This window comes from Bos mutus, chromosome 2, assembly GCF_027580195.1.
Source record: "Bos mutus isolate GX-2022 chromosome 2, NWIPB_WYAK_1.1, whole genome shotgun sequence".
Classification (NCBI taxonomy): Eukaryota; Metazoa; Chordata; class Mammalia; order Artiodactyla; family Bovidae; genus Bos; species Bos mutus.
The window spans coordinates 98,850,967-98,875,323 of NC_091618.1; the positions used below are offsets into that span (position 1 = coordinate 98,850,967).

A 24,357-nucleotide genomic window follows, 5' to 3' on the forward strand; every position below is an offset into this window, starting at 1 on the left:
TCCTTTTGTCTCTATACATTTACCTATTCTGGACATTTTACATAAATGCAATCAGGTAACATGTGTGGGAATAATTTTTATAAAATATTTTAAAGTTACCTTGAGAAATATTTCTCTCTTTATACTGTTCCTTACTACAAGAAAAGGTTAATGATTAATGCTAGAGAGACAAATCCAGGAGAAAATTCTAGGTGAGATTCTAGTGAAGTAAGTGCAATTACCACACCTGGGCCCTTCTTTTCTGAAAGGAAGGGGCAGGCTATGGAACCCAGAAAGATTCATTACAGTAAGGTACTTCCTCCCTCTGTTCTCTAAGTTTTTTTAGTTTAAAAATTGAAATATTATATGAGTTTGAGTCCCCGCTCATTACTTTGGGTTTCGTAAAACAACTCAAAGTTGGAAGAGCCTGCATTCTCTGAATTTTGCCTCCCATTTGGCTGACATCACAAACAAGATTATAAAGAACTGCTTCTCTCTGCTTGCCTCTGCTGTGACCTCATGCATTCACCAGGACCCATTCTCAAAAAGGAGCTTTGATTTTGCAGATCTTCTGGTAATTCTGTGTTAATATATAAGCCTGTTTATTTTGAGGTTTAGGTTCACCCTCTATCCAGGAACTGGAGAATTATGGAAGGTAAAGTCAGGAATTAAACACTGGCAAGGTTTTCCTGCATAAGTTTCTGTCCTGGTCATGATGACTATAAAGTCCATGCTACCCTCCTTTTGAGTATTTTGATAGAGAAAGCAAAAGAACTAGTTCATATATAGACAGAAGTTTCTGCTATTTGGATTGTATTCGAATCAATAGTTTTAATGTTTTCTGAGTCAGAGCAGAAATTAAAAAAAAATAATTCCCTTTGGAAATTAAAAAAAATTTCCCTTTGGAAATTAAAAAAAATAATAAAGTGAAATGGATATAATTCTTTAAAAAACTGACAGTTCAGCCTCCAGAGAAATAAACTAGTCATTTGGTCAATCTCGTAAATAATTTGATACATATAAGACAGTCACTGATCTTTATTAGTTAAGTTCTATGCAACTCTTCTAAATTGAGTGTAGATTATAGGCTGCAGAGATTTTAACCAAAAGAATATCCAGGAAGAATATAATAATGCAATTAAATATATTTTATAGTTTTTGAAAATATAAATTTCCTTCCTTCTCCATATTTTTTAATGACTTTGCTTGAAGTGATGGGCATAGCCTATATACTAAGCTAAACTGGTATGGAGGATTAAAGGGAACAGGCTGCATGGAGAATGTAGTCGCACAGCTCCTGGCCATTGATGCGAAGAGTGCTTTTGTGTGGGCTTGTTTTGTAAGCAAACAGCCTTATTCTTGTGGCTCCAAAATGTCTAGAACTAGTGTCCAATGTCCAGAACCAACTAAATGCCACTCTCTAAGAGCTGCTACTCTGGCAGAAGTCTGAGGCAATCTAGCAAAGATCATTAACTGTGGCCAGAAGTCATTTTTCTCTTTGGATAGGATCACAAAGATAATAGGGTAGAGAAGAGCAGATAATAATATTCTTCCACATTTAATAAACACATTTTCAGTATTCTCCAACAACCCACAATAAGACTTTTAATATTTAACATTTCCAGTGATCTTCTATCTCTTAACTGTAATAATCTGAAAATTATTACAGGGTCAATTTTCATTAAAGCCACACGAGATAGCGTCAATGTTCCACTGATATACAATACAAGCTCTAGGTTGCATGTTATTTACTTAGGAGGTTTTCTTGATACTTTTCCTTACCTTCCAGGCTGGGTTTAGTGCCCTTCCAATGTCAGAAGGCTTTATCGCACAGCTTTTTAAATATTTAAATAATTTTAATTGATTTGTCTTACATACTCTGCTACCCTGACCAAACATACACACCCCTCCAAAGGCAGAGCCTATGTCTTTGTTGTTAATTAATGTATTTTTGGCTCGCTAGAAAAGTACCCAGCATATACCAAGCATTCAATGGATATCGAACTGAAATGATTTACTTACTGTCCACTACTTAATTTCTCTCTAATTGTGGAAAAATCCATAGGCTTCTTAATAACTTTCTTATAACCAGGAACAAGTTTCAAGTTTACAGGAAGTAGAAAAGGCCATGCATCCTCATGAGTTTCCATTTCAGTAAGGATCATACTAAAGAAAATAATGTCTGAAATCAGTATCTATGCTTTAGAAACATCTATTTTTATTAAAAATTTAGCTTTCCAATCTTTCAAGTAAAAAATGCAAATTAACTTCTTTAAAAATATACACTATAGACTTTCATTTCCTATTTATACAAACTGTCAAAAAGTTGTCTTACTATAGTAGGTGATTTCTAAGCAAATAAAATGGAAAGCTAAATATATAGTACATGAGAACTGAAATAATACCTGCAAAGAGCTAGGTCCTTGGAGTCATCTCTTTTAGGTTTCTTAACAGAAGTGAAACTTTCTTGCTTCGATATGTTAATAGAACTGTTTTCCTCCATTTTTCTTTTTTTCAGGTCTTTGACCCCTCTTTTCAGCGAACTGCTTGTTGATGCAGAGTCTTCATCTTCAGTATCCCCTGTTAAAGTCACTTTCTTGCCTTTTTTTGACTCACTCTTTTTTCCTTTGACATGAAGTTTTTTGATTTTTAGGGTTTGACCACTTGCCTTTAATTTAAAAAAAAGGAAATGAGGTGTAAGAAAAATAACTGTCGAGAGGCCTTTTATTATTTTATGTTATGAAAGTCTGACAGGGCAAACAAAAAGAATATTATCTCTGATCTAGAAGGCTGATAATTTCAACAGAGATCTATGAATTTTTTTCCTCCTATAATATGAGGCAAAAACTCTAATAAAGCATGAACAATTTATTTGAGGAGTTCTTAAAATCTGATGATGTTGATCACATGGTAAGCAATCTTTGGTACTACAGAACTTAGAGCAGCACTGTTTCTTAGTCTAGGTCACTAACAGCATGACTTTAAAGATACAAAGTACTACTTTTTTGAGCACAATATAATTAACAACAAAGATGAATATAAACAAAAATACAGATCTTATTAATAAGCAAGTTAAAGAGATAATTTAAAAGCTAGACCAAAACAAGGAAAATAGCTCATGAAGTGTTAAACAGAGAAGTCCTTTGTAAGCAATCAAATATACTGGAAATTGATACTTCTTTCTACTAATAGATAAAGAAAAAAGACATTTTCTACAAGGATAGAGTTCTACAAAGTTGTGGTTACCAGGTGTGAACAAAGCAGAGGCGAAGGAAGAGAAAAAAAATGTTGATATTTGAGGAAAACAATGAAGAAATAGTATAAAAGAGATTATATTTGGAATCAAACAACATGAATTGTAGCTATGGCTCTGTCAGTTACTAGCTATGGAACTTTGTACAAAAATATCTGTGAATCCCCATTATCTCACTTGTAAAATAAAAAAGACATGCCACACAATTGGTAAAGTCATTCTAGCTCCAAAATTGTATGAAAAAAAAAAAAAAACCAAAAAGCTCAACATGACCTTATGCAGTCTAACTACAATTTGCAGGCAGCACACTGATAAAATGATTAAACTCCTTCCTATCCCTCAATTTAGAAATAGGGAAATAAATCTGTATTTTCAGACTTAACTGTTACAATAAATATAATAGATCATTGACGAATATCAGTGCAAAGATACTGGTAATGTATGGCTTTTGTTTTAATTTTCCAGGATAGTTTGTCCTCTTTTAGAAAACGATAGCCTCTCTTAACCAGATAATTAAGAAATTGTAGACTTAAAACTTAAGAGTCAGATATCAATCTACCAATAGTTTAAAGCTAGTTGTATTCTTGGGATGAATTTGGCTGAAAAACATTTTTCTGGAGTACTTCATATCAATTTCTTTGAGAATTTCAGGACCTCTTCTACCATTATTTTGAAAAATAGCTTTTAATCAAGCAATTAAAAGTATTTGGTTCTCTATTGGTAAGGTAAAAGTATAATTAAAGAGATATTTTAATTGGCTAAAATAATAAGACAAACCATAAATCTAGCACCTTCCCCATACTGTATCAAAGAATCACTACCTCTTGAAACTGGAATAAATTAAAATGTTTTACTAAGTCTCTTCTGCATTTAATTTATTAATTTTTATTCACTAAAATCTGATTATTTTGAGTTTTAATGTTATGCCCTGAAAGTTTTCAGCACTAGAAAAACAGAACGAGAAAACTTAATTCATGAGGAAAAGGTCTGTTTAATGAAGATTAAGTTAGATTGAGTAACTGTGTTACTTAAAAAGAGAAAAAGCTCAGGAATAATTTCTAGTTCCTACGTGAACTAAAATATTACTTGGGATCATATATTAACAAATTAATACTCATAGTAAGAAAACATGAAATTTAAATCCACAGAAATAAAAGACTCGTGATGTTTTAAAAAGACAATGGACCCTCTCTATTTCTTTGATAAATGATGTTTATCACGCTTATCTCACTGGATTACGCACACACATATACTTTTACAAGCAGCTTTTATACAGAGCCTCTATTACCAGATGTCTGTGTTCTTGCACAGACTCCCCACCTTCCCCACCCTTTCTATCTTATTGGAGTCCAAATCCAAAGAGAAACTTCAGTAAGTCTTAAGCAGAATCTATCAGATTACACACATAGAAGGGCTCATTTCTGTTATGTTTGTGTAATTATATATCAGAAGTTGTGAACTGGTGGTTCACAGACTATAAACATCCCACAGAATGTGTTGTGGTTTGGCTCATAATGCTTATATAAATTCTGAATTTGTTGCCAATATTTAACATTTGCAAGAATATGCATAAAATCCATAATCTTGAAATACTAGTCGATCCTGGAACACTGGGCCCACATGTCTACATGATAACAATTTGCCAGAGTTGAGTGATGACTGTTGCATAAAAATAGGGGCACGACTTGACTTTCCTATTTGCTATAGTCCTGCCTGATGCTTTTGTGTTATTTGGCTTTTTAGGGACTGGAATTTAGAATTTCTTATTTGTGTATATGATTGTGTATAAATATGTATATACACACACACACAAGTCTTTAATTCTGTGACAGAGAGAATACATATATATATATTTTTTAATTTTATTTTATTTTTAAACTTTACATAATTGTATTAGTTTTGCCAAATATCAAAATGAATCCGCCACAGGTATACATGTGTTATATATCTTTAATATAGTGTATGTATGTGTGTGTGTATATAAATATATATATGAACATTGGTATGAAAACACATATACACAGAGTAAAAACACTTAGTCACAATGATGTATGCAGAAATAGCCATTTGAGAGCAAATTGGAGAGTATAAATATTTGAAAATAACTGAATTACTGGAAAGATTTTTAAAACCTTAACTTAAAAAATCTATCTATATATATATCAAAATCAAATGGTTATAGTATTTCTATTGCTATAAGAAGCATGGGCTTCCTGGTGGATCATATGGTAAAGAATCTTTCTGGAATGCAGGAGACCTGGGTTCAATCCCTGGGTCAGGAAGATCCCATGGAGAAGGGAATGGCTACTCATTCCAGTACTCTTACCTGGAGAGTTCCATGGACAGAGGAGCCTGGTGGGGTTGCAAAGAGTTGGACATGACTGGGCGACTAACATCTAATACATCACTTTTAAAAAAACAATAGAAAGGGAATTCACTGGTGGTCCAATGGTTAAGACTCTGTGCTTTGCTGTGGGCCTGGGTGCAATCCTTGGCTGGGGAACTAAGATTCCACAAGCCTCACAACATGGCCAAGAAAACAAAAAACCCCAAAACAAAACAGGGCAGAGACTTAGAAAGCTGCATTTACATAGAAGTGCTTGGACAGGATTACAGACCTCTAGTCTGGTACTGAAATGACAGACACCAGAATGCTAATTTAAGCAAACTGACAGAAAACAAAACATCCTATAGCCTACCAGATGGTACCCCCAGGCCTGAAAACACTGATTTGTTAGTAATTCACAAAGTAGTAGAGAAACTTTCTTTAACTTGACAGTTTGAAACTAAAAGATAATTTATGTACAACCAGTGAAGATTATTATTAAACTACATTTAACTCTATATGACAAAAACGATAAAGCAACGAGAAATAAAAAAGCAATTATTAGTGAATACCATGCCATGTGCAACTTCTGCTATTTTGTAAATATAAAATATAATATATAAATATAAAATATAATAAAGTGTGAATATGAATATATCACAGAATTTTCTGAAGTTATAAAAACCTTCAAACACACAAGCATATCTGATCCTCACAAATCCCCACAAAGCAGATACAATTCCATTTTATAGATATAACTTTGAAGTAAAGAAAAGTAATATTTATAGATCTAGGAGATGAGAAAAACCAGCAAAGGAGACTGAAAAGGAGCAAAGTCAGGAAGAACACCAGATGAGTATGGTATCCTAGAAGATAAGTGAAGACAGGATATCAAGGAGGAGGGAAAGTTCCACTTTATCCAATGTAAATACTAAGTTAGATGATCTGAGCAGTAGTCACTGGACTGAGCAATGTGGAAATCATTTGTGGGCACTGTAAGAGCAATTTTGGAGAAGTCATGGAGGTAAAAATATGACTGGAATGAGTTTAAGAGTAAATTGGAGGAGAGAAATTGGAGAGAACCATAACAAAACTTTTCAGCAAAGGGAAGGGGAGAAATTGGGGAAGTGAATCAAGGGAGAAGTAAGGCTAAAAGAGAGTTTAGCTTTTGTAAGATGGGAGAAACTGTATCATGTTAGTAGTCTGATGAGAAAGAACTCAGTGCAGGAGTAGAAACTGATGATGCAGGAGAACAAAGAACTGCTGGAGGTGTTCCTCATTCTCCTAAGGAGGTGAGATGGGGATGGGATCTGAAGCACAAGTTGGGTAACTGGCTTAGTTAGGGGCACAAGCGGTTCATGGCAACAGGACGGAAGGTAGAGGATGCTAGCCCAGATACATAAAGTATGGTAGCTGTGATGGATTCTTGTGATATTTTCTTCTGATGGCTTCCATTTTCATAGTGAAATGAGAGTAACATCATTAGCTGAGACTGAGAATAGAGGAGACAGTAAATTATCAGGCACCATTAAAGGCCCTCTTAGCCTTAAATTTAAAAGGCTGGGTGTTTTCTCCAGTCACATCAAGATACCTTTGTATCTGAATATTAAGTTACTAGAGAAGTCAGAGAATTGGATTAACCAGAATGATGGTTTTACCAAGTGAGAGAGAGGTACAGAAACTAAGGGTAGATACTGTGATTATAGGAACAAAAAGAAGACATGAAGGTGGAGAGGGACAGTGAGAAGGTCTTAAGATAAATGAACTGAAGGTCCTGATGAGATCAAAGAATTATTGGAGTAGGAGTGCTAGACAGAGTGAATGGGAAAAAGGAGGCAGTGGATAGATGGACATTAGAAACTGAGTTTATGAAGAGGTGGCAGTTACTGGTAATAAGTCAAGAGATGAAACATGGAAGAGAGTGAGACAAAGAAAACCTAACAGGGAGTCTGCGCCTCAATACATTCTAACCCTTTCATACTTACACTGTAACTCTAAAACTCATCTCTTTCTACTCTATCATATTGCTTCCCCTTAATCAATCAGTATGAGAGTTCACAGGTTTCCAATTTATATGTGACTGGAAAGTGACTTCCCAGGTGGTGCTAGTGGTAAAGAATGCCTACCAGTGCAGGAGACTTAAGAGACATGGGTTCAATTTCTGGGCTGGAAAGAACCCCTGGAGGAGGGCATGGTATTTTTGCCTGGAGAATCCCATGGACAGAGGAGATTGGTGGACTACAGTCCACAGGGTCACACGGAGTCGGACATGATTGAAGCAACTTAGCACACACATGGCAAGTGACTTAATATACATATGCTTAATACCATATGACCAAGCAATTCTACTCTTAGGTATATAACCAAAAAAAGTGGAAACATATTCATACAGAAACTTGTATATGACTATTTCTAGCAGCATTACTGATAAAAGTGAAAATGTAGAAACAACGCAAACGTCTATCAACTGAACAGATAAACAAAATGTAGTCTCTATCCATATAATGGATATAATATAAATATATATATAATAAATATATCCATATTATCTGACTTTAAAATGAAGTGCTGAAACATATATGAACCTTGACGATATTACGCTAAGTGAAAGAAAAAGGCCACATATTGTATGATTTAATATATCTATAATGACCAGAATTGGCAAATTCATAGAGATAGGAAGTAGATTGGTTGCCAAAGGCTGAGAAGGGGAATTGGAAGTGAATGCTAATGGGTATTAGGATTCTTTAAGCGGCTCATGAAGATGTTCTGGAATTTGATAGTGGTGATGACTGTACAACTTTGTGAATATGTTATACATCACTGAATTGCACACTTTAAAGTGAATTTTATCGTATATGAATTGTATCTCAAAAATCCACATAAAATGCTTCATTTTGACTGGCAGGTTAAAACTTATTAATACTACTAAAAAATACTAAAATGTATATGGAATCAAAAAAGACCCAGAATTACCAAAGCAATCCTGAGGAAAAAAGAAGAAAGCTGGAGGTAAAACCTTTCCAGCCTTCATAAAATACTATTAGGTTGGTGCAAAGGTAATTGTGGTTTTGGCACTGTTGAAATTTGCTGTTTGATACTGCAGTACATTCTTAATTAATGTGTTATGTTATATATCATTTTAATGTGCATTTCTTGCTTTTTTTTTTAATGACTTATTACTGTTTATTTTATATTTATTTTGGACTATGGAAATGATGCTAGACAAAAAGCAAATTTTAGCTATTTTCTTATTTGAGTTCAAAATGGGTTATAAAGCAGTGGAGACAACTTGCAACATCAGCAACACATTCAGCTCAGGAACTACTAATGAACATACGGTGCATTGGCAGTGCAGGAAGTTTTGCAAAAACACAAAAGCCTTGAAGATGAGGGGTGTAATGGCCAGCTACTGGACGTTGACAATGAACAATTGAGAGCAAACATCAGAGCTGATCTGCTTACAACTACACGAGAAGTTTGCAGAAGAACTCAACATCTGCCATTCTATGGTCATTCTGCATTTGAAGCAAATTGGAAAGGTGAAAAAAGCTCGGTAAGTGGGTGCCTCATGAGCTGACTGAAAATCAAAAAAATTTAAAGTGTCGTCTTCTCTTATTCTATGCAACAACAACAAACCATTTCTCAATCAGATTGTGACATGTGACAGAAAGTGGATTTTACAGGACAACTAGTGATGACCAGTTCACCAAAGTCCGAAGCAAGTCCCAAAGCCAAACTTGCAACAAAAAAAGGTCGTGGTCACTGTTTGGTGGTGTCTGATTCACTATAGCTTTCTGAATCCCGGCTAAATCATTATATCTTGAAGTATGCTTAGCAAATCAATGAGATGCACCGAAACTGTAACACTCGCAGCTGGCATTGGTCAACAGAAAGGGTCCATTCTTCTCCACGACAATGCCCAACCACACGTCACACAACCAACACTTCAAAAGTTGAATGAATTGGGCTACAAAGTTTTGCCTCATCTTCCATTTTCACCTGATCTCTTACAACCAACTACTACTTCTTCAAGCATCTCTTGACAACTGTGTGCAGGGTAAATGCTTCCACAACCAGCAGGAGGCAGAAAATGCTTTTCCAGAGTTTGTCCAATCCTGAAGCACAGATTTTTACACTACAGGTATAAACCAACTTATTTCTTGTTGGCAAAATGTGTTGATTGTAATGATTCCTATTTTGATGAATAAAGATGTGTTTGAACCTAGTTATAATGATTTAAAATTCACAGTCAAAACGTAATTACTTTTGCACCAACCTAATACAAAGCTACAGTAATCAAAACTGTGGTATTAGCACAAAGACATATAGATCAAGGGAACAGAACAGAGAGCCGAGAAATAAACCCATACACCTACAGTCAATTAATCTACAACAAAAGAGGCAAGAATATACAATGGAGAAAGAATACTTTCTTCAGTAATTGGTGTTGGAAAAGCTGGACAGCTACAAGTAATCAATGAAATCAGAACACTCCCTCACACCATATATAAAAATAAACTCAAAATAGTTTCCGACCTAAATATAAGACATGACACATAAAACTAGAAGAGAACATACACAAAACATTCTTGGACACAAATCATAGCAATATTTTCTTAGTCCAGTTTTCCAAGGCAAAAGAAAAAAAAGCAAAAATCAGTCAGTGTCACTGTTAGTCGCTCAGTCGTGTCTGACTCTTTGCGACCCTATGGACTGTAGCTTGCCAGGCTCCTCCGTCCATGGCATTCTCCAAGCAAGAACACTGGAGTGGGTTGCCATTTCCTTCTCCAGGGGATCTTCCTAACCCAAGGATCAAACCCCACTCTCCCTCATTGCTGGCAGACTTTTTACCATCTGAGCCACCAGGGAAGCCTTAAAAGCACAAATAAATGCGACTTAATCAAACTTAAAAAAGCTTTTCCACAGCAAAGGAAAACAACAACAAAACAAAAAGACCTACCAGACTGGGAGAAAATATTTGCAAACAATATTAACTGACAACGGGTTAATAACCAAAGTACACAAACAGCTCAACTCACACATACAACTCAATATCAAAAACACAAACAACCCAGTCAAAAAATGGGCAGAAGACCTAAATAGATATTTTCCAAATAAGACATACACAGATGGCTAACAGGCATGTGAAAGGATGGTCAGTTTAACTAATTATTAGAAAAACATACATCAAAACCACAATGAGGCATTACCTCATACCAGTTAGAATGGCTATCATCAAAAAGTCTACACATAATAAGTGCTGGAGAGGGTGTGGAGAAAAGGGAACCCTCTTACTCTGTTGATGAGAATGTAAATTGGTATAGCTACTATGGAAAAGAGTATGAAGGTTCCTTAAAAAAAATAATAGAGCTGCCATATGATCCAGCTATCCCACTCCTGGGCATAAACCTGGAAAAGATGAAAACTCTTAGTTCAATAAGATGCACGTACCCTAATGTTCATAGCAGCACTATTTACAATAGTCAAGACATCATAGAAACAATTCAAGTGCACATCAAACAGACAACTGGTTTGAGAGGATGTGGTATACACACATATCAGACTGTTACTCAGCCATAAAAGAGAATGAAATATTGCCATTTGCAGCAACATGGATGAACCTAGAAATTATTATACTAAGTGAAGTCAGACAAATATTTTATCACTTATATGTGGAATCTAAAAAATAATACAAATGAATCTTTATATAAACAAGAAAGAGACTTACAGGCATAGAAAACAAACTTGTGGTTACCAAAGAAGAAAGATAGAGGGGGAACGATAAATTAGGGGTACAGGATTAACAGATACAAACTACTATACATAAAACAGATAAGCAACAAGGATTTACTGTTTAGCAAAGGAAGTATATTCAAAATCTCCTAATAAGCTATAATGGAAAGTAACTTGAAAAAAATACATATGTAACTGAATCACTTTGCTGTATAATAAAAAAAAATAAGTTTTAGATCAGTCGTACCTTAGCAATGCAAGCTGGACAAAACCAATCCCCATCTGGTATAGTTGTAATCTTGGGTCTATGGCAGTATGTATGACAGCCTTTGTCACAGCCATCACAAAGGAGGAGCAGTTCTTCATTATCTCCCTTTCGACATATCTGGCAGTACTATAATACATGAAAAATCATTTAAAGTTAAGACTCTGCTATGAATCGTAGTTATTGGGATATTAAACACACCATAATTCCTAATTCATATTAGTAATGAACATTCCGCTTGCTAACAAATAAACAGTAGCCATACACATCTATGTATCTCTCGTTACACAGATATGGACCACATGACAGGGTGAGCAGTTCAATTGGGGTAAATGCACATTTCAAGTACACTGCAAAGAACAAAGCTAGAGGTTGAATGCCTGCACACACTTCAGAAGCATGTACACATTAACATATGAAATAATTAACATGACATTAGAGCACATAAAGCAATGAATAGCCTTAATACATGGCACTTTAATTTTTTAATATATTTCATTGTTTGCTTATCTTAGCATCCTCATGATATCCTAAGAAAGAAATAAGTAAGAGTTAGAGTAATTTTTAAGGTCAAAATTAGGAAACTTGTAGATTCAGAATAGTAAATAATAATAATAAGATGTTCCTATATTTTGACTATGTCTAAACCAGGAAACTTCAAAAATCAACCCAAATCAAACGTGTCACAAATGTAGAAAATGGATCCTACAAAATGAATTCTAAGGGAAAAAAACTGTTACAATAAATTAAAGAATTTAGAGGTCATTATTTACTTTCTAGGAGTAAAAATAATTTCTTCTCTGTGGAAAAACTTCTAATACCATTAAGAATTTTTAAATCTATAGAGAGAAGATTTTTTTCTCACGCACACATATTCTGTATAACAAGTTTCACAAAGGAAAGAAGGATGATTAGACAAGTAAAAACTTCAAAGATGGCTTTAAAAAACAGTAAGTACTAACATTATATTTTGACATTTGATGTTTATTTCCAGTAGCAGTAGAAAATGTCCTGTAATCAATATTCTAAATCTGAAAACATTACTATTTTTCAATTTAAAATAATTAAAACATTTAAATTTTATAGCATTTATACTCATTTTAAGTTATGTATTTAAATACTCTTAAAACCGAAAAAGCTTAATTGTTCAAATTCAATTTGTTTAATTTCAAGAAAACATTAAATCTTAATCTGGGAAGGTCCAAAATAGTCTTTCATAACTCAACATGCACACCAATGATAGCTTAAGAATCTCACCAGAACAGCAGATACATGCTATTCACCTTAATAAATAGCTATCAAATATATGTAATATACACATAATACTAAAATTGGCATGGGTACTAGAAGAGAAAGCAGTAGAGTTTAATATTCTGACAGTAAGTATTTATTTTATGACCTTTCCTAATAACCACATCACTAAATACTTTAATATGGTGCTATTTCTCCATATCTGAGTTATTTCTTTAAAACTTCTATTATAAGAATATTCATTGAGAAATAACATTTTGAAGGCTATATTTAATTCCCTATAATGACAAAATTTAAAAATCAGGTTCATGAACATTAAGTAAATTCTCACAATCTTCTACAATAGATAGGTAAAAATACTAAAAAATCCATCTTACATCTCACATTTATGACTTTAAAATTCTTTTCTGACACTTTCTAAGAAAGGGTAACATATATTGAACTTATAGCATTTTTGGAAAATCACAGTAATAGCTCACAATGTGTTAGAGCATTTTGGTTTTAACCACTTTCCTACCACAATAAAAACAAAACAGTGAATGCCACAGTGGATGTTGCTGACTACTTAACGTTAATAACAACAGAAAGTAGATAGGGGACTGAGAAGTACCTAAGGGCAAATTATGGCAGCTCCTTCTTTCTTAGTAAGCTTGGTTTCTGGCAAAGAGGATATTTCTAAAGATATTGAGCACTTTAACTTTCTGATACAGCTTATTATGAGGATTCTTATAGGTCCTGTTATATTTCTAATTAAAGGTTACAAAGAGCTTATTAATCTTTGAATAAAAAACTCTGCCTTCTTTATAAAGAAGTGGTTTTTTTATAGCAAAAATAGCATTATTAAACATTAAAAAAGAAATGAAAATTATGAGATGGAGTTAAATAATGATGGATGCATATTAATTTATTAGTAACAATGGAAAAGGAATTTGCAAAAATCTGAAATAAAACTTAAGATGGCAGAAAGTAATTATACTACTATAAAGGCAGATTTTGGTACAAGTTTTGGGTTTCTTTTATAGGTTATATATAAATTGTAGATTCATTATTCTATGGACATTTTAGAAAGAAGTGAAAAACCATAGAAGAAATCAAATTTATTTGTAAACAATGAATAAAGTCTTGAGTAGTCTAGGCATAGAGGTAAAAAGGAAGGAAAGAATGCTAATTATTTAAGGATCACTTATTTGGGGAACAACTATTTAAATAAAGGAATTTTACCCTTATTCATGAAAACAAAACTCAAGTGTTTGAATTTTAAAGCTAATCAGCAATTCAAAAGCAACTGTTAAAATAATTCATAAAAGTCAACATATAAAAGATATTTCGATAATAAATAAAAGGCAAAGGAACACATATATGATTTAAAATAAATATATCTGTGGGAAATGTAAGAAATACAGCTTTTATTTGAATGTATAGCATTTGTTGCCTAGAACAAAGTAGAGGCCACTGTGTGATAACTAACCGGGCTTGAACAAAGAAGGTGAAGAAATAGTTTTAACTGTCAGAGGACAGATGAAAATATCTATCCTTAATGCCAGCAATATCGAACACTTTATCAAAAGTGCATAAAGGAAGAGGTCTCTGTTTATTTCATTTACTTATCCAAGTATTTTTAGCATTACAAAAAGAAAATTGATACAAATGTAAAGACATTTCAGGAATGCAGTGAATGTATATAGCAGGTAATGTTAGCAACTGGAATGTTTACAAGATTGAAAGAGCCTTCAAAACGTTTAGCTTAACAACTATTATGTTGACAAAATGCAGAAGACAACTTCAGTTGGAGCTACAAACAATATTAAAGGGGAGAAAAAGAAGATCTTAAAAACAAAGATAACACTTGATAGACGCCTTCAAAAAGCTCAAAATAAGGAGAAAAGTATCAAATTATACAGTATTTAAAAATTAAGCAAATTCTCAAATACAGCATACATTATTTTGACAATAAAGTATAACTAAGAAATATCTGAAGATTGGAAAAAAAACAGGACAAAGTAAATTAGTTATAGTATTTCTTAAATAAAAACACTTACAACTTTCATAATTGATTTTTCCCATGCTATTGATTTCTGTAACTGCTGAATGCACAGAGCTACCTGTGCAGCACTGCGAGCTTCTGATAATGCCCTTCTCCATACCCTGAGCCCTGGAGCAATATCCTCTTCAATTCTGCATTGAAATATAGAAAAATTAAGTAGGTCATGTCCACATTTATGGTTACTGAATGTGAAACAATCATCACACTGAAAGCCAAGCAATGACAAAAACATGTAACAGCCAATAAGTATAAGGTTTAAGCAACTAAATTTGATGTAGTGCACAGACTGTGGCTACGTGCCTCAAAGCTTAGTCACAACCAGGTAAATGTAAGATCACTTTGCAGGATTATCAACGCACATAACAAAAAAAAAATGTTTTTACGAAGCACCATGCAAGTAGCATGATCCATATGGATCACAGACATACAAGAAGATACATAGATAACAGGCAATAGAAAATAGGCTCCAATTAGCAAAGAAGCACAATAATTTTTCAAGTTAATCTCAATAACCTACCCGTCACCATCACCACTAACGGATGGTGCAGGAGCAGGGACAGTAACTGTGCCCACATTATCCAGTTTGATCTGAATGGTGGTACTTAAGGGGCTCTTCAGATACCTTCTTTCAATGTTCCGCTCCAAATCAGCCAGCCTGGTTACAGCTATATCTAGGGGGTTGTCACTCTTCCGTTCCAGTGCATGTGCACTGCCTTCTTCTTCGCCAGTAAATTCTCCATCATGCTCCTTGCACAATTTAGAAAATGACTTATGTTCAAAATATACCAAGTCCTCCCTTTCTGATGCAGGTTCTGGACACATCCAACCCTATATATCAAAAGAACAATGTTACTATGGTTTCCTCTTGAAATGCCTGATGGGTGAATTACCTTTACTTAAAATATAGCAGCAGACACCAGCAGATCTCAAGGATCTTTACTAAAAGTTTTTACCTTGTGTTTCCTAATGCTAGGTGGAAATAAGAACAACAACAACAAAAAAAAATTAAAAGAAACAATTGTGAGAGAAGTTTGAAGAAGAAAATTTAAGAACTTTTGATGTTACGAAAGGTAAAATGAAAATCAGCAAAGTATTCTGAGCAACTTTAGACTAAATGCTTATTCATTTCCTGGAACCACTTCAATGGAAATCTCAGTGGTCTCTGAACTTAGTTCTTCCTTTCCATTTCCTTTCCTTCTACTACTCTTCTGTATAAGTCTTTGTACTCACCATTTTTCTTTGAGCAGCAGGAGTTTACATGAGGTCTTACATTTGTCTGTGTACAGCCTTTATCTGTTGTTCTTAACACAGTTAACCCCACTCATCCTGCAGCTCTCATGTTAAACATCCTCAGGGAATCCTCTCCTGACCTACTTTAAGAGGTTAAGTCTCCATATTACAAGCTCACAAAGGATCTCTTCAAGAAAATTAGAGACACCAAGGGAACATTTTATGCACAAATGGGTACAATAAAGGACAGAAATGGTATGGACCTAACAGAAGCAGAAGATATTAAGAAGAGGTGGCAAGAATACAGAGAACAATTATACAAAAAAGACCTTAATGACTTTGAAAACTATGATAGTGTGATCACTCACCTAGAGCCAGACATCCTGGAATGCGAAGTCAAGTGGGCCTTAGGAAGCATCACTAGGAACAAAGCTAGTGGAGGTGTTGGAATTCCAGTTGAGGTATTTCAAATCCTAAAAAATGATGCTGTGAAAGTGCTGCGCTCAATATGCCAGCAAATTTGGAAAACTCAGCAGTGGCCACAAGACTGGAAAAACGTCAGTTTTCATTCCAATCCCAAAGAAAGGTAGTGCCAAAGAATGTTCAAACTACTGCACAATTGCACTCTTTTCACATGCTAGGAAAGTAATGCTCAAAATTCTCCAAGCTAGGCTTCAACAGTACGTGAACCAAGAACTTCCAGATGTTCAAGCTGGATTTAGAAAAGGCAGAGGAATCAGAGATCAAATTGCCAATATCTGCTGGATCATCAAAAAAGCAAGAGAGTTCCAGAAAAACATCTATTTCTGCTTCATTGACTACACTAAAGTCTTTGTGTGGATCACAACAAAATGTGGAAAATTCTTCAAGAGATGGGAATATGAGAGCATCTCACTTGCCTCCTGAGAAACCTGTATGCGGGTCAAGAAGCAACAGTTAGAACCAGACATGGAACAATGGACTGGTTCCAAATTGGAAAAGGAGTATGTCAAGGCTGTATACTGTTACCCTGCTTATTTAACTTATATGCAGAGTACATCATGCAAGATGCCAGGCTGGATGAAGCACAAGCTGGAATCAAGATTTCAGGGAGAAGTATCAATAACCTCAGATATGCAGATAACACCACTCTTATGGAAGAAAGCAAAGAGGAACTAAAGAGCCTCTTGATGAAGGTGAAAGAGGAGAGTGAAAAAGCTGTCTTAAAACTCAACATTCAAAAAACAAAGATCATTGCATCTGGTCTCAACACTTCATGGCAAATAGATGGGGAAACAATGGAAACAGTGACAGATTTTATTTTCTTGGGACTCCAAAATCACACTGATTGCAGCCACGAAATTAAAAAATGCTTGCTCCTTGGAGGAAAAGCTATGACAAACCTAGACAGCATATTAAAAAGCAGAGACATTACTTTGCCAACAAAGGTCCGTCTAGTCAAAACTATGATTTTTTCCATTAGTTATGTATGGATGTGAGAATTGGACCACAAAGAAGGCTGAGCGCCGAAGAATTGATGCTTTTGATCTCTGGTGTTGGAGAAGACTCTTGAGAGTCCCTTGGACTGCAAGGAGATCCAACCAGTGCATCCTAAAGGAAATCAGTCCTCAGTGTTCACTGGAAGGACTGATACTGAAGCTGAAACTCTAATACTTTTGGCCACCTGATGCAAAGAGCTGATTCTTCAGAAAAGACTCTGATGCTGGGAGAGTGAAGGCAGGAGGAGAAGGAGATGATAGAGGACGAGAAGGAGATGACAGAAGACGAGATGGTTAGATGACATCACCGACTCAATGGATATGAGTCTGAGTAATCTCTGGGAGATGATTAAGGACAGGGAAGCCTGGCGTGCTGCAGACCATAGTGTCGCAAAGAGTCAGACACGACGGAGAGGCTGAACAACAGCAAGACTTGTGGTACTTGCAATTTTATACTACTGTGATTAATCTTTCTACCTCTAAATTCCATGAGGACAGGGACCATGTCTACTTTCATATTATCTCCAGCACGGTGAAGGTAAATAGTAGGCACTCAATATTTACATGTTGATTGAATAAACGGATGATCTTATAACTCAGCTTGCTTATACTGATCTACTTCAAAATCCGTCAGAATTTCCCTACTGTTTAGCAAAGTCCACATTTTTACTATGACATTCCCGTACCTCAGTCTACCTCTTCCTGTACTGTTCTCATCACAAATCCTACACTGTAGTCAAATTCCACAATTTACAACTCCACAAAACATGTCCTAATCTTCTGGATCTTCGTGCTCTGCTCAGGCTGTTTACTCTTTCTAGTATGGCATTCCTTGTCAAAAGCTGACTCACTTTCTCAAGCTCTATCTCAACTTCTACATGAATGTTCCCTCATCTTTTCCATGTCTCTACCAGAAGTTGTGTATTCTTTTTCTAAATTCATGCATGATTCTGTACTTCTCTATGATCAGTTTAACAGATTCTGCAGAGATGTATACATGTCTTATCTCTCTATTAGATGACAAGTTTTCTGAGGGCAGAAACCATATTTTACTCAAAATTGTGGTGCCTATTGTCTGATGCTGACTAGGTACTTAGTAAATGCATATCAAATGCAAAACAGAATAAGCATTATCGTTTTTATTACACCTTTTCAGAGATAATTATTTTATCTTTATATTACAATCAAGTCCTCTTCTTTACTCAGTAGAACATTTATATTTGTGAAGTAAGCATAGAATTATGAATAGTGTAAGTGCATTAGGTAGAAGTCATGTCAAATAAACCTCATTCCCAGATTTTGAAAGGGGTACTAAATTTGCCAAATCAAGGGAACCCTGTAAACATAGTGTATGTGGATCTCTGCAAAGCAGTTGACAAGACAAAAAACGAAGACCAGATTAGAGAAGTCTAGAGGGTTGAAAACTGTTTCCAAAGAATGGTGATTGTCAGAACTTGGATCACCTCAGAAAAGGTCCCCAGTGCTAACGGTCAAAGGCTCTGCACTTGGTTTGTCCTGTTAATACACTGGGAGTAACTTTGTTGATTGCTATTAAATCTGCAGATGATTTAAAATTAGGAAGAAAGTTTAATATTCCATATGACACGACCAAGATAAAAATAGTTCCAAATGCTGAAAAATAACCCAAATGAAATTTATTTAAAAAAATGATAAATGTAAATTTTAGATCTGAAGTTTAAGCAACTAATAACAGAAATACTACATGTGCTAGAACTCCCTTAAAAGCTCTTTGGAAAGAGGCCTAGGGTTTTTTTTGTTTGTTTGTTTTTTGCTTTGTTGTTTCATTGTGCATACTTGGCAAAGCACGAGTATGATGTGGATGCTAAAAAGTTCGTACAAATTCAAACAGCATTAATGAAGAACAGTGCCAGATTAAGTAAAGTAACAGTCCCATGCACACATTCAGACAGCGCTATGTACAGCTATGGACACAACATTTTAAGAAGGATATTGACACTGGTGTTTTTGTACATGGAACCTATTTCTGGTTGAAAGAATTAATTAACTTGTAAAAGAGAAAACTAAGAAGGAGACATAGGAGCTATCTTATGAGGAACTAGAAGAGTAGTTGTTTTATAAACTCTCAACAGAACTAGGACTAGAGGTCTGAAGATTCTTCTACAAAATAATAAATAATTTCCAAATTATAAGTAATATTAAAAATATATATGAATGCACCTAAGTAGTCCCACAGGCCACCTGTTTAATGTCTCTTCACAGTGGCTAGCTCCCCACATTAAACATATAACTCTATTTTCTTAAAAAAATCATTAAATCTTGTATAGATATTAAAATAATATTTTGCAGTTATTTTCATCATTTGTGTTTTTAGAGTCTTAAAGAATATAATTCATTTTATTAGAATAATACAGAATATTTCAGCAATACTTATTTTAATGTTAAAACATTTCACTTGAAAAAACAAATTCTACTTTTCTTATATATTTAGAACACAGCCAAGAATGTCTAAGCAGCTAGTAATGTGATAAGGTTAATGCACAAAAATATGAGTATGTCACCAGGAAAATGCTTCAGGCCCATACCCTGACTTTAATATTAAAAACCATGAAGATGTGCTTTCCCAGCCAACAGTCAATTAGAACTAGTAAATTAGATGAATGAAGTTCGAGGAAATTTGGGCAAGTAGAACCAATCGAATTTAACCAGCAAGTAGTAGCAAGCGATCACGAGAGAAGACAAAAACAGACTATGAAAAGCAGTCACGATTGTACAAAAAGCAAAGCACACTAGGATCATTTAACGTAGGGGCCATCTTTACATTTCCTTAGGGAATCATTATCTAATAATTGGTCTTCACACTCATGATCCTGTGTCACCAAGATAATTTAAATCAAACTCTTTATTCTCAATTTAAGAAGGCAGTATAATGCATAACATAAGCGATACAACAAATATGTTAAAAAAATTATGGAATAATTTTCATTTCTCTAGAAAATTAACTTGGTAGAAGAGCTCATTTGTTAAAGATGCCAAGTAAATGAGGCATTTTTATATTATAGTACTAGGAGGAAGATATAGTTTTTGCTAGCAAAATAGATTCAACAAATGATAAATTTTGCCTCTTGAAGTCGGTAATTAATTATGTTTGTGGCAAGAAGGGATATTAGAACTGGAAAGTGACATTTTTGGGAGAGCTTCAAAAATTTCCAAATATCACAGGATAATGTTATAGCATAAATTTCTCATCTGAATAAAATACAAAATATCAAATCAAATTACACAGAGCCTACATTTTTCTAAACTTTTCCAGGTATTTCACACTTATTCATCATCCATCCATTTATTCTCAGAGACATCACCTTATTATCAATTGAGAAAACCTTTACACCCCTCTTTCCAAAACTGAAAATTCTTGCACAAAGATAAAGCCTTCCTCCTGCCTGTCCATCAGAAGCCAGTTCTGTTCATGGTAAATACTTGTGACATGGTAAATACATGTGCCCAGTAGATAAATAAATTAATTTAAAATTTACATATATATGTAGGGTGTACACACGAATATGTTTATCATAGTATAATGTATATTTGGATATATATTCTCTAATTTTAAATTATATATAATGAAATTTTGACATATAACATGGCTTGGATGTAAAGAAGTTCGTCTATATGAAAAAGTATAGCAGGAATTTGACAGAGCATTATATGTATCATGGGTAAAAAGGTGAAATAATGCTTGTGGTAAAAAACTGCATACTAGAAATGACAGTTTTGAAAATTATTAAGGACAGCAAGATTTACTAAAAAAAAAAGAACACAAGCTCTGGAGTCAGACAGACTTGATTTGAATTCACATTTGGCCATTTATTATATGACCACTGACAGGTTACTTACTTTGAGTCTTGTTCCTTACCTGTAAGATGGGGAAAATTAATTCAGGATCATTTTGAGAATTAAATGAGATAAAGTGAAAACATTTAGCAGAGTAACTGGCATATATCAGGCATATAACACATATAGTTACCTTCCATCATCCTAAAAACAGATTTCATTCCAAGTCAATTTTACCTTCACTTGCAAACTTGCTGATGCAACTCTCCTTTCTAGATCTTCTACCTGTTGAAGAATATTCAAATCCATTTCCATTGCTTGTTCTTCTATTGACCAGTTCTCCACAATGTCTCGAGTTACCTGGTTTTCTTCATTTTCATTTAATTCAATAATGGCAACTATAGTTGAAAACAAATTAATTTTAATATCTATTTTATTCTGTAACAATTTCTTCTAGAAAGTGAATAAGATTCCAGGGATAGCATATACATATAACTTAAAACATAAAAATGTACTTGTGTATACATAGGCAGATTATTCTTTTTATTTTTTTTAAGCTGTGCCATGTGGCTTGTGGGAATTTTTAGTTCTCCAAGGGACTGATCAAACCTGGGCCCTGGCAGTGAGAGCACAGAGTCCTAACCACTGGACTGCCAGGAAATTTCCAGCATATTACTCTTAAAAGTAGGAACATCCTTTTCTAAGAAACAAAACAATACGTCTACAGGTTGTGACAAATTATAAGAAAGTAATAGCTATTTAAGGAGGTACTGTTTGTTGAGCAAATGCTTACTAGTAATAAATTAAGCATTATGATATACCAAAATGTTTTAAGATTAAAGGATTAATTATCATAACTAAGCAAGAGAACAGAAATCTCTCCTAAGTACATACCATCCTTATTCTTAATGCAAGCTTGAGTAATATAATCCAAGTGTTTCTGAATTTGCTTTTGTAATGCCTTTTCTCTTATTCCTCTGAGATGGAGCACTTTGAGCAAAGCTTTTAGGTCCTCTGGGTCAATAATTCTCCACCAACCAAACTGCATTTCTAAGTTAAAATAAATACGTAGATCTTTTTATAAATATCTTGAATATGAATTAATGGCACAATGCAAATTGAAAGATTTATAACTAAATATATAATCCTCAAAGATTCAGTTATCATGTGGAATCTATAACAATAAAATTAAGTAAGTGACTATAAACCATACCTTCTGGAATGGGTTTTGGACTAGGAAAATCTACTGGTTTTGCTACTTCAACAGCTGCAGGTTGAGTTGAAGAGACTTTTTCATTCTGTGGTACTGGAGATTCACTTTTACTTGGTGCAACATTAGGAGTCACGAATGTATTACTATTTCCTTCTGACAATCCCAACCCTGATCCCAGATTAGGTAAAGGTGATGTAAATGGAATATTGGAAGTAAGCACGCCAGCAGGCCACCCACAAAACTGGAGTCCCATCACAGACACTCCACTTTTCACCTGCAAGAAACAACACATTTTAGAAGTAGGGACAATCTAAGGAGTTAGGAAAAGTGTTTAGAACCAGAAATTGTTTTTAAAATTCTGAAAAAATATTCTTTCATATATCACAATTAGAGGCAAATTAAATACAACAGTTACATGTTTTGTTTGCTCCTCAAAGTAATTTCCTTTTAAATAATGTAATAATAATATGCTAAAAAGTAGTTAGATAAGTCTTTAACTTAGACATAAGTAGTTCTGATGAAGTTTGGTGATAACAATCTTGGCTCTTCGGTTTTCAAGCCATGGCAGGGATAATATTATAAACATTCAACTGATTTCCCTTAAGAGAAAACATTTACAGGATCAAAGATTAGACAAAGCAACAAAAACATGAGTTACAACTAACAGCACCAACCTGAAGAGGCGATAAAGCAAATGGATTTAGGCCAACAGGATTCTGAGCAGACGATCCAAGAAGAGGAGCTGGGGCGGGTGAAGGTGACTTAGACAGTGGCTGAGACTGAGGGGTCACTAAAGAAGCAGTTGACATACTGGCATGGGTAAGAGAGGTATCATCACAAGGTGTCCTTGGCAAAAGGCTAAACCACTGTCTATTCTTTTCAGTCAATGTCTTTAACAACTGGTCATTGGGGAGAGGACTATAGAACTTCCCTGGACCACTTGAACTGGTACTGAACAGATTATTAGAGTCTGTCTTTTCCGTGTTGCTTTGTGTTGCTGTTGATTGAATGCTGCCCAGTGACTGTTTTCCACTGTTTTGATATGACAATGTGCACCCATTTGCACTACTATTTGGTTTGGGGGTCATTACATCTGACTCAGCAGGCATCTTAGCTACTTCTAAAAGCTTGCTTAATTTTGAAAAAGAGCCAGGTTTCTGAAGAAACAGATTTGGGTTATCTTTTTCTTTAGTATCTTCCTTTTGCTCACAGTGATCTGGATTTGAACAATTTAAAGTGTGCTCAGAAGTCTCAAATATTTCTTCTTTGATTTGGATACTTTTTGCCTTTTTTAGTTTTTCTCTTTCTTTTGCAATTTCTTCTAGTCCTAAAAAATTGAAAAGCATTATAAAACTTTATTACTCCAGATCAAACCAATACTATATAATTATATCCTTTTACTATTTATCAAGTTATATGCATAAATATTTTTAGGAAACCTTTATAGATTACATAATATTCTCCATTTTCCCCTTTTTTATAGATTAGATTTTTTGCTCATTGGAAAATTAATATAATTTTTAAACTAATAATTAGAAAAAACTAAAATATAAAAAATTTAAAAAGCCCTAATATACAGCAAAAAAATTACTATTAATATTTTTCAATAACACTTGCAGGCATTCTATATGCATATACATATACACTTAAACCTATAAATTAAAAAAAAAAGTAAATCTTATTATATACATAATATTCTAACCTACATGTTTTACTCTGTAAACATCCTGATATGTGAATAAATACATGAATAAATAAATAAATACATA

The 24,357-nt window shown here is 34.2% G+C and overlaps 1 protein-coding gene across 13 annotated transcripts in view; it reads right to left on the minus strand.

Moving 5' to 3' along the window:
* BAZ2B (bromodomain adjacent to zinc finger domain 2B) overlaps positions 1-24,357 on the minus strand; it is a 422,769-nt gene that overhangs the window by 3,252 nt on the left and 395,160 nt on the right. For 8 of the 13 annotated variants that reach the window (XM_070357371.1, XM_070357382.1, XM_070357374.1 and 5 more), the window contains 9 exons: positions 23,263-23,915; positions 22,589-22,862; positions 22,270-22,425; positions 21,613-21,773; positions 15,372-15,682; positions 14,850-14,985; positions 11,542-11,688; positions 2,385-2,647; positions 2,002-2,145 (listed from right to left, as the gene is read on the minus strand). In XM_070357371.1, the coding sequence (XP_070213472.1) occupies positions 2,002-2,145; positions 2,385-2,647; positions 11,542-11,688; positions 14,850-14,985; positions 15,372-15,682; positions 21,613-21,773; positions 22,270-22,425; positions 22,589-22,862; positions 23,263-23,915 (2,245 nt within the window). Of the gene's footprint in view, positions 1-2,001; positions 2,146-2,384; positions 2,648-11,541; positions 11,689-14,849; positions 14,986-15,371; positions 15,683-21,612; positions 21,774-22,269; positions 22,426-22,588; positions 22,863-23,262; positions 23,916-24,357 lie in introns of those variants that run through there. The other 5 variants (XM_070357397.1, XM_070357389.1, XM_070357381.1 and 2 more) reach the window with 2 other exon arrangements.